General features: G+C 38.1%; 1 protein-coding gene across 1 annotated transcript in view; it reads left to right on the plus strand.

Moving 5' to 3' along the window:
• LOC103184650 (protein kinase C-binding protein NELL2) overlaps window positions 1-9,855 on the plus strand; it is an 84,956-nt gene extending 75,101 nt beyond the window's left edge. Inside the window, exons 16-20 of the mRNA XM_007902791.2 lie at window positions 745-885; window positions 2,426-2,619; window positions 5,587-5,763; window positions 7,269-7,493; window positions 9,293-9,855. Of these exons, the coding sequence (XP_007900982.1) occupies window positions 745-885; window positions 2,426-2,619; window positions 5,587-5,763; window positions 7,269-7,493; window positions 9,293-9,334 (779 nt within the window). The 3' untranslated portion in view covers window positions 9,335-9,855. The remainder of the gene's footprint in view (window positions 1-744; window positions 886-2,425; window positions 2,620-5,586; window positions 5,764-7,268; window positions 7,494-9,292) is intronic.
• Window positions 9,856-11,603: the final 1,748 nt, after the last annotated feature.

Here is an 11,603-nt window from a genome sequence, read left to right on the forward strand (position 1 = left end):
CACTTCAATTCTCCATCATTGTTCCAAAAATATTTAACCGCTGACAAATACAATAAACAGGTGATAAGAAGCTTCCCTGTTAAAAATGTTAATAATCCTCCAGCAAGGCACATCTCAAGACCCTCCCTCCTCTTCGACCAAGCCTTAGGCCACCTTCCTACCCTCACCTATCCTGATCCCAACCCCCTGCTCGGGTCGAAATCTCTGACTGTCTAGCACCTAGGGACACCCTCCTGACATGAAAGGCGCTATACAAATGTAATTTGTTGTTGTTGTATTTGATATAGCGTCTTATCACATCATCGAGATGTCTCAAAACACTTCACAGGATTTACTGTAAAGTGTTTTTTGAATGTATATTTTGTGGATGAAATGTGGCAGCCAGTTGCATCAATTTACTTTACAATATATTTTGTGATGCGCTTTCAGACATCTGAAGATGTGATAAGGCACTAAATCAAATGGAAGCATTATTATTATTATTATAATGCGCTCTAAGACTTCATTCCATCTGAAGGGTGCTATAGAAATCCAAATTGTTGTTGTAGCAATTGCCTGCTGAAAAGTAGCACTTAAAATGTTGACAGCAGTCTGAAAATTAATTGCGTAACATTGTGCCCTTTAATTTGTCTCAAGCTTCAGAAGTGGTGTGTGATTTCATTGGATGGCAAGGATGTAAAACATCGAGTGACAATTGTAAAACATCAGGTGACAATGCTCTGTTATGTTTCCTTGCTGCTAAAGACATCGATGAATGTGCAGAGGGTTTCGTGCAATGTGACAGTCGTGCTAATTGCATCAACCTTCCTGGATGGTACCATTGTGAGTGCAGAGATGGCTACCACGATAATGGACTCTTTGCAGCAAATGGGGAGACATGTGAAGGTCAGTATCAAGAAAGGGTTTCTAGTTGTAATCATTCTGAATAGAACGTGCTGAGAGAAGTGTAATTAAAATCGTACAGCCTCGCTTGATGTTGGTTTATTTTATCTGCTGTATTTTATTAATGCTGTTCAAAAAATTATTACCCAATTTAGCATGTGATAGTCACAAGTGTTCACCTGCCTCAGTTAGCAATATTCCCTTCTGGGTCAGAAAATTCTGGGTTTACACTCTATCCCTGTAGAGTCCTGTAACTCAGCAGTTAGAGCAGTCTCCTCGAAAGCGACAGATCTGGGTTGGATTCCCGGCAGGGTGTAACGTTGGACAAGTTTCCTTACTCCGCACTCCTCTGTTTATTTAGCAGTAAGTCGGAACCCGGTTGTTAGTTGATTGGCAGATCGCTTTTCCGGAGTTCTTAATTCCTTAAAAAAAAATTGGTCACTTCAATCCACAACTGTTTAAGGGACACTGTTGTGCGCAATTGGCTGCCCATAAAATATACAGTCAATTCATTTTACAGTATAATCTGTGAAGCGCTTTGAGATGTCTCAAAGACGTGATAAGGCGCTATATCAAATGCAACGATTATTATTATTATCCCATGAGACAAGAGTTTTCTGTTTGGAGCTGAGCTGGCTTTCTGGATGTCCTTGACAAAGGAATGTTAGAATTGAGTCAGCCCTCTCTATGGCATTCCTTGCTGGTTCCTGAGCCAGGCCAGTCCACAGTATTCCAGGGCACTGATCATGGCAGTGCAGCCAGTCTGGTGTATCTACAGGACTTGGAGCAGCAAACCAGTCAATGGGGGCAGGAATTTTTCTCAGTTAGCTCTGCAAAGCTCAAATGAGTTGGATGACCTTAGCAGAACAAGCAGCAGAAAACTTGCCAGACAGAGTTTTTGATGGCAAGCTATGTGGTTTTACCTGGTTAGCAGGACCCCAATGCACACTCTCGAGTGCCTAAGCCTGGCCTCTAGCCAGTCCTGTCTGTCTGTGGACATTAAATATCCCCATGAGACTATTCAAACACAAAGACATGGCCAGACCAACAATCCTCCAGATTAATTGATCATTCACCTCATGACTGGATGAGTCTTGCTGTGTGTATTTGCCTATGAAAAAACAATAATTTCTATGAAGCACTTTGCACCATTGATATGATGAGGGCATTATAAAAATGTAAGTTGTTTCTTTACCTTTAAAAGTACTGAGGAGTGGCAATTTTAAGATGCTATTAACATATTGAAACTGACTTTTTACGATGGTTAAACATAAGACAGATAAGCAGTAAAGTTTTTTCAACAATCCTTAATTACAATAAGGCAAAATAGATATTGCCCTTAAAAAAGATTAATTCACACGTTGACTTGACTGTCTCAGAATATTATTCAGAGTTGTTAACTCAAGGGATTTAAATATTACAAGGAAATTAATTTTTAAATCCAGACATTTATGAGAGAATTATTTATGTTATCTGCGGAGGAGAAGCATTATGCTGATTGAAAGTGCTGTATTTTAAGAAAAGTTTACATGCATCATTTCAGACATCGATGAATGTGCGACCAGAAGGCACAGTTGTGCCAATGACACCATTTGCTTTAACCTTGAAGGAGGGTATTACTGCAGATGTCCCCATGGAAAAAACTGTACTGACGACTGTGTCTATGAAGGCAAAATAAAGCATAATGGACAAATTTGGGTCTTAGAAAATGACAGGTGTTCTGTCTGCTCATGTCAGGTGAGTGTGTTAAATTAATAAATGTTTTCCTTATTTTTAAGTCTTTGCAGCATGCATAAGCATACACTTTCTACACTAATATGTTAACTCGTAGAATAATGGCAGTTCTACAATATTCCCATTTTCCGTTGAACAATTAGTTTTGTGCACTTTCATCTTGTGTACTTTTAAGCTAGAATCATAGAATCATTGAAATTTACAGCGCAGCAGGAGGCTCATCGAGTCTGCACCAGTTCTCAGGGCTAGGAAAAAATTCCAGAAAAAAAACACCTCAAATATGAAGATAATTTATAACGTAAGAGTAGCACAGGCTTTGAGATCCAATCAGAAGTTGGATTGGCATTATACCCCAACCCTGTGGGATTGAGATCGAGAAAATAAGAGAACAGTAGTTTTAGATGCACTGAGACAGCAGAACAAGAGGACTGAGGTCTAGAGTTGCAAAGGGCAATTTCAGGACAAATACCAAGAAGTATTTCTTTACCTAGAAGGTAATTAATGATTAGAAGAAGTTACCAGGTAGGTAACCTGAGGCTAGGACACTAGGCTCGATTTTAAAGTGGGAGGAACAAAAGGGTGGGTATTCTGTAAGGGTAACATCAAATGGGCTGAATTACTTCTTCATCTGAATTGATCTTGTGAAGTCATCTTTGGTGCTCCAATGATTAAAGTTTCCATTTGCTGTCATTCCCACCACAGATCATGGTGCCTGGAAGATGCACTGATCTGGAGATTCATTTTACAAGTGAACAATAAATTCATTCTGTAGTAAATGATATCACAATGGCAATGTATGGTGAATTTTCTCTTTTCGTAGATTTTTACCTCCTGAACTCTATAGAAGTCCGCAGCAACTTGGATTGTGAACACTTTAGCTGCTGGATTCCTTCTTTGTGCCTGATGTACTAGGTACAATGGGAATATAACCCTTACTAACAACCATCGTCCAAGCATTACATTTTGTATGAACTACATGGCGGTGAAGTAATAAGATTTATACAGTCCCGATAAGCAGCTTTGAGATGGTTTGGCGCTGCATTGGGAAACAGCCCACAGTTTATAGGACATTTTCACTATTGCAGGTTTCAAAATCTTATAGTATTGAAGCAGAATGTCTTGTGTGTCTTATTCTAGAATAATTTACCAATTTCCAGTGGAGGGAGCTTGAGCTGAAAGAATGTGATGTTTCCCAGCTTTACCAGTCAGTCAATACTGTGCTTGTCCATGCATAAAACAGATGTCTGATCAGATAGTAAAAAGCATTCGATGAAAACTACAGGCTGCAACTCTCTGAGTTTCAACAATAGGGACAAAAAAAGGAGGAAAAAAAACATTTAGCCTATACTGTATTACAGAACAATACAGGGGAAATGTTATTTAAGTGTTCAAGATCTTAAAGGGTGTAGATAATTTGAACCTTAGTAGTACATTTATCATGGTCAAAGAATTAACAACCAGGGGACAAGGACTCAAGCTCAGAGGAGGGAAGGTGAACAGACAGATCAGATTTAATTACTTTACACAGAATGGTGTATGTGTGGAATAGACTGCCAGAGAGGCAGGGAAGGCAGATTGTGTCAGCAAATTCAGAAGGGAATTAGACAGACATTTGGCGAAAAAATCAATTGGGAGGTATGAGATAGTGTAGTGTAGGTTTTATTTATTTTTGGGACCAGCCAAATAAACTGCAATGGTGTCACGTACAATACGATGTATCAAAGTGTAAACACTATTTCTAAAATCTTTCAATACAAACAGAAATCTGTGTTAGTGTTCCCTGTGTAACTGATGATATGGTGACGAGAAGTGAATAATGAAGCTGGAGTAATTTACGAATAGCAGCCAAACCATTTGATTGTAACATTGATTTTGTATAATGTCTGCGGAATGTGCTTCTCTCCTAGTAAAACATCTAACTTGTGAGTTCTCACTATTACTGCTGAACAAACAGGCTGAAGATTGGTGTTATGAAAAGTACATAATGCAAAGTGTTAACTTGATTTAACACGGCCACATGTTCAATTAAATACCGTTGTGTTATAAAGGATAGACATGTGGAACTTTATTATTATTATTATCAATATTATTATTACTGTTTGAATTCATGTGCCTTCACTAAAGATCACTCTACTGAAAGTTTTTCAGCCCAATGGCTAGGATTTTTTTTAAGTCATCTCAGGTACTCCAGTTCTAGCGTATTTAGAATATAATTTAACAGACAAGGATTTTTCAGAGGAATTATAGAACAAACAATAAATAGTGGGCATTGTTCCATTTTTATGCAACAGTTGATGTTTTAATATTTTTTAAATTATATAAAAAAGAACTTGATCAAGTATCCCAAAATTGTTGAAAATACTGTATTGAACATAGAAAAGCTTCCTGCCAGAAGCAGTGTTTTGTAGAAGTTCTTATTTGAGAAGGAAACATGACCACTGGTTGCTATGAGCCCTGTCGGTTCTTGAATACACTGTTTGGTACCATACCACCCAGAAGCAGAGTATCAAAAATCTAAGAGCATCATTATTGCCCTGAGGGAATCACACTTCCCAGTGCTGTGAAAACAAGCAAAGCTAGTCAGTGTCACCTTACACAAAATCTATAGTGATAAGGTTTTATCTAATCCAGAGTGTTTTATCATTCCTACATACATTTCTAACATACTGCCATCAGGCGAGTTGTACCAGTTCTCAATTGGGCTCCTAGAAAGAGCGCTGAACAAAAGGTGAAGCATTCCTTTCAGAGAAGATTGGCAGACATTACCCTGTTGGATTGACATATAAGAGGCAGCATGGGTGAGTGCAGGCCTAGAAGAGGAAAAGCCTGAAAAATTATACCTTATTTTAAAAATCAAAACAATTCCATCTATTTCAAGGAGCTTGTGAGAAATGGATGCATATGAAATCAACTCTTACCAAATGAATCTGGCATGCAATAAAACCATGTTTTGTTTTTGCTCATTATCAGAAAGGCATGGTGATGTGTCGTCGAATGGTCTGTGACTGTGAAAATCCAACAGTGGACCTGTTCTGTTGCCCTGAATGTGACCCACGGCTAACCAGTCAATGCTTGAGTCAAACTGGAGATGTGAAGTATGATAGTGGGAGCACTTGGGTGCAAGATTGCCAACAGTGCCGCTGTGTGGTAAGTCACCGTTAGTTCAGAGGCCAAAATAAGACTCAGGTTCTCAGTCATTTGTCAGACACAGAACAACACATCATGCAAGTATCTCAACAGAAACTGCCTCTCATCTCGTGAGATATTTCCAAATATGTAACAGGAAAATTATAGAATTCATTCATGTTCAATAGAATATCTAAATCATTTGAAAAGTGTAGCTGTGATAGTGTGCCATTAAACAAATAGGAGCTGAAAAATTTTAAGTAATTAACTATCTTTTACAGCTTTGTACAATAAATATTCAAACATTCTCTGGCGCACTTGGGTTTTTGAAAATATTTCCAAGGCTGGGTTTATTAAAATGGTAAAACCGTCAGTCACATTATTGCTGACTTGGAGAAAAATGCTTCTCAAATTTACATAATCTTTAGAAGGAGCATTGATTTATCTGAAATAACTGTGCTCTGACAAATAGAATACAACAATTATGGTTTTGTTATGTAAAACTGCCTATAAAAATGGTACCTATTTCTGTACTCAGGGCTCTGAAAGTCTTGATTCTGGAGTAGAGCATTTTTATTGTCCTGCCCTTCCTCTTGTGAAGCCATGTTTTGAATGGCCATGAGGTCACTTGACATGAATAAGCTTTTTTTTACTGCTGAAGGTGGCAGAGAATGCATTACTGGCAATAGTTTTAAGATTTGTGCCCTGATGGTAACCATAAATGTAGAACTACCTCATGGCTTTATTTTCCGCTTCTCTTTGTCTACTGACAGTTATTAGGAGTTGGCAATAAGTCATGATATTTCATTTTCTCTTCTACCTAACTCGTGACTGTGTTCAGACCAGACTCGTCGTATGCTCACTATTGTATTGCCTCTCACACTTCACATGGCTGGTGTCTAGTTGTCAGGAGGACATGACTCACAACCATGTGTTTACTTTAATTAGACAAAGCTGTTAGTATGCCATTAAAACATGAGGGTTAATTGGCTGAACATTTTTATGGTGTTGGCTGGAGGGGTAAATTTAAGGACTTGATGGAAGAGAGTACCACATTATTCTACTGCTGGAAGCAATGTTGCTTCACTTCCAATAGAATAAATGAGACATCGGAGAATTGGGCTCAGCTGATTTCTATTGGATTTGAAAAATGATGACATTCATGAAAAATAAAGAAAACCACTATTTTTTAAACCATTTAAAGCAGTATTATTGTGAGTCTAATTTCACTTCTTGTGCGCTGTGTTCTGCATTTTCATTTTCAGGATACTTCAGTCCAAAAGATGAGAGAATAAATTCCATCTTGTTCAGTGGGGTAAATTCTAGTGGTTTGCTGTGACATTAAGATAATTTCATTGTTGTGTAACTTATCCAGCCCTCAGCTGTCAATGAGGTCAGGTACATAGTGAAAACATTCTAATATTGGCCAATTCCTATGTTTGTACATTGAAGAGTCCTGGTGCTGGATTTCTTTGTACAATGACTCAGATGCTCACCTTTCATTTTGCTGTGTGTGTTTTTTTTAGCAAGGAGAGGTTGATTGCTGGCCTCTACAGTGCCCAGAAGGAAACTGTGAATTTAGTACAATCCATGAAGGTGAATGCTGTCCACGATGTGTCACAGATCCGTGCCATGCTAACCAAATCCGCAACGACATCACCAAGACGTGTGTAGATGAACTGAATTTGATTCGGTTCACCGGATCGTCATGGAGAAAGCACGCTACAGAATGTACCATCTGCCAGTGCAAGGTGAGATCAGTGACTGCACTCCTGCCGTTAACAAAACGTTAATGTCTCTTTCCAGTCTGTCGAGATTACACTGCACAGACCTCAAACACCATAAGTCATCATTGAACTCTCCAGCTCAATTCATGATTCTTCAAGTTATAAAGTGATGTGTGGTCTACGGCAGAAAATACTGTATATTTTATATTTAAAGAAATAATTAACAGTAAAAGGTGAATAAAAATTTACAGCTATGCAGCACAAATCTGTTTTTTTTAAAAAGAGAGGAGAGAGAAGTGGAAGTCATAGAATTATACAGCACAGAAGGAGATCATTCGGCCCATCGTGTCTGTGCCGGCTCTTTGAAAAGAACTATCCAATTCAATCCCACTCCCCCGCTCCCACCCCATAGCCCTGCAAATTTGTCCTCCACAAATAATTATCTACTTCTCTCTCAAAAGTTGTTATCGAAACGGCTTCCACCACCCTTTCAGGCAATGCATTCCAGTCAACTAATCTATAACCATCAGCTGGCCCAAGCCTGGAAATCACTCCTATATATCCCTGGTCTTTCTTAATCTATACAGTGTGGAGTCCACAGAGCTGTTAATTCCCACTAGGAAGGGGAAGCGATTGACAGTCACAACAGGCTATTCCTTGCAGTTGAAAAATGATGACATCTTTAACAAATTAAATTGAATCAAATAACCACTAGCCTGTTGTTGATTACTGGAAAGTGACAGAATTGCTATTGATTAGAATTGTTTAACAATTCCACTGACTTCAGCATTTTTAAGTTCCATTTATGATGCTTTTCCTCAAAATGCATAATATTTCTCATTTTAAATCTTTTTCTCTATCGGTAGTCATTCCGAGTTAAAAGAACATAGGTTTAATGTTTTGTAGGTTAATAGACTTTGATAGACTAAGGTGGTTACACAAAATAAATCAATAATTCATTGACTGGTCATTCAGTCAGTGAGGTGGGGCACAACACAATTTCACAGGCAAATGTGTGTAGGAGAGAATGACCATTTCTCAAGACATACGGGAATAGAGCAGGATATTGAGTTTAGAATTCCAACTTTTGAAAAACGGCTTCAAAATTAATATAATTTAAATTTATATAGTGCCTTTCACTGTATAAATGGAAATTGTGAAAACATCACAAAGCGCTGGGTATCTGAGCTGAGGCTGGGAGCCGATGGGGCTGGGGAGGGGAAAGATGACCGAAAGATCTGGTAATGTAAATCTAGACCCAGGTGGAATTCGCCCTGTCCAGGAATCGAGCCCAGGTCCTCTCGCTTGTGAGGCGAGTGCTCTAACCAATATGCTTCAGGACTCCACAAGAAACATCAAGTCTTTTTTAGTCTGCTTGTTTATTTACAAGTGTTAACTGAAAAATGAAACCCAAATGGGCTCAGGTTCCATCTATATATTGCTGACTTACTGCAGAACGCAATAGCATTACAGTAGGCCTACACTGTGCTCGGAAAGTGTCTTCATGAGAAAATAGAAAGCAAGTGACAAGGAACCAACAAAGTAAAACTGTGCTGTGAACAATGCACCAATATTACATGTACAATTTTCACACCTGTCTGTCCCAAGCCACTAATTTCAGGGTCAGATATGACTTTAACATACAATATATAAACAGTGTACACATTCTGGGTCTTCAAATTCTGATTAAGTAACATTCACATCACTTTGTTTATTTTTTGATATAAATTCTTCACACACAAAATATAGATGGCCTTGAATCATATTTTTTTTGAAATGTACCTTAGACTCCAGCTCTTTCATACAGAATCTTTCTTTTTCAGAATGGTCACACCTGCTGCTCAGTGGACCCACTGTGCCTTTAGCAACGTTAAACAGTAAAGTGTTAGTCACAGCGTTTGTTGTGCATTTGTATGGAATCCCTGTTCATTCTGCGGGGTAAGAATCGATATTGATACCGTAACGTATACACACTCACACTTCAAGAACAAGTTTCCTATCAGAAATCAACTTTATACCAAATAAGAATTTATGTTCAACCAAAACTAACGCTGTACTGCCAGGAGGATGTCCCAGTATAGCCAGGACTGTGAGTGCTGGAGCTGATCCCATGTGGCCACTTTATAACCAGAGAAACCATTTTGAAGCAAGTGTAAACTTGTTTAGATTGTGTGTGGGACAAAATGTTTTAACATCAAGTAGAGAAAGAGGATATATGTACAAGCATGACTAGAGACCAAGAATCTCAAAGCAAGGAACGTCATGTAATGTATTTTTCCCTTGTTGTTTGTTTAAGTTGTTGTTTTCCAGTTCCAATTATTGCTGACCTGCTTGTCTTAGTGCAAATATTTAAAAAGAGTTTAATTAAACATTTTTTTCATTCACATTTCCAACTTGCTTGCTTATTTTCTTCAACTTAATGCACTTTTTTCCCCAAAACGTGGCATTGCTATACAGTGAATGCAATCTATTTAGATTTTTAGAAAGCATTTGATAATTTTCACATGTGAGCCTTAAATGAGTCTCTAAAGCATCTTCAAGTGTTAATTTTCCATGGAATTATTAACAAATTAGTTAACTGGATTGAAGCTTACACAGTAGGAGGGATCATTTTCTATCAAACAGATGTGAATGAATTGAAGGTTTATCAAGGAGGAAGAATTTAGAGCTCAAAGTATGGCAGAGAGGCATCGAGAACTAAATGAAATTTCAATTGAAAAAAGTCTTTAAAATGATGATGGGTAACAGATGATCCATGTATTGCAGGTTATTTGGCTTAGAAAGTAAGACTAAAAATGAAGGGCATGGGGTTAAATTAATGAGATTTGTACAAGACAGATTTGAAAATTTCCTCCACACAGAATAGCAGCTATGTAGAGCAGACTTCTAACAAAATGTTGCGAAACGAAACAGGATAAATAGATGTTAACCTAGCTCAGTCGATAGCTCTCTCCCTTTTGGATCAGAAGGATGTGGGTTCAAGTCCTATACCAGGCACTTTTAATAGCTCATGGTCTAAGATGACAGTGCAGTGTTGGGAAGGTACTGCATTGTTGAAAGATTCGTCCTTCGGATAAAATGTTAAATCGGGATCTGTTTACTTAAGTGTGAAAAGAAAACCCATGACACTACAAGAAGAGAATGTCTCTATGGACACAATGATTTTTGTGCTTCTGCAGCCAGGAAATGCTATCTGTGAAGGGAATTTGGTGCCAATTAGTGGGCAGTTTGGTGCTGTGGATACTTGCTCACTGACAACTGGATAAAGCCTGCTCAAGCACACTTCATTTAGGATTCTTGCAACCACTGGGGATCACTATTCCAGGTAGACTTAAATCCAGGCTCAGAAATAAAAGGACACTCAATCTCTACAACTGTGCACATTAACCGTGTAGAACACATTAGCAGAAGGAAGGATTAAACATAGGTTTTCTCCAGGTATTGGACTCGGTATAGAATTATTCGAATTTAAAGCACAGTGCTATGCGGTATTGGAATAATAACTAGAGCAATTAAGAAGAAAGTTACAAATCAAAGATAAGGTTGGCAATGCACTTAAGAGATAAAATAGCTGGAATATTAAATATATAAAGTATTTTTTGAAGGAAAATAATAACTTGTCATTTAATTTTTATGTTACACTTGATTGTAGTGGAACTTGAAAATATAACTGTAGTCTTCTTTATAGTATGGCACCATGTTAATGTCCCACACGGATTTTTCAATGTTGCTTCCTTGATTCACGGGGTAAACACTAAGCTCAATGGAACTCTCCATCAATGCCTAAGGAAATACTTGGATGTGTATCTCGGCACTCTTTTGGCCAAATCAATTTCCATGTTTGAGTAAATACAACCTTTAATTCAGCTAGATATTCGATTAAATAATTGATTCCCATAAAATCTTAAGTGCAGCTGTGGAAAGAATAAGATACCTCTTCAAATAATTGCCAGTGTTCAGCCCATCCTGATCAGGAGCCCCAAAACAACAACTTGCCCTTATACAACAACTTTCACAACTTGAATTACTTCATATCGCTGGGGATCACCAAGCAGGTAGGAAAGGAGGGGGATTTTGAAGGTGTCGGCTACCTCTGCTATTTGAAGCGAGAATGGCTTTTAGTCAATGTAAACG

The sequence above is a fragment of the Callorhinchus milii genome, unplaced genomic scaffold (genome assembly GCF_018977255.1).
Source record: "Callorhinchus milii isolate IMCB2004 unplaced genomic scaffold, IMCB_Cmil_1.0 Scaffold5, whole genome shotgun sequence".
NCBI classification, from domain to species: Eukaryota; Metazoa; Chordata; class Chondrichthyes; order Chimaeriformes; family Callorhinchidae; genus Callorhinchus; species Callorhinchus milii.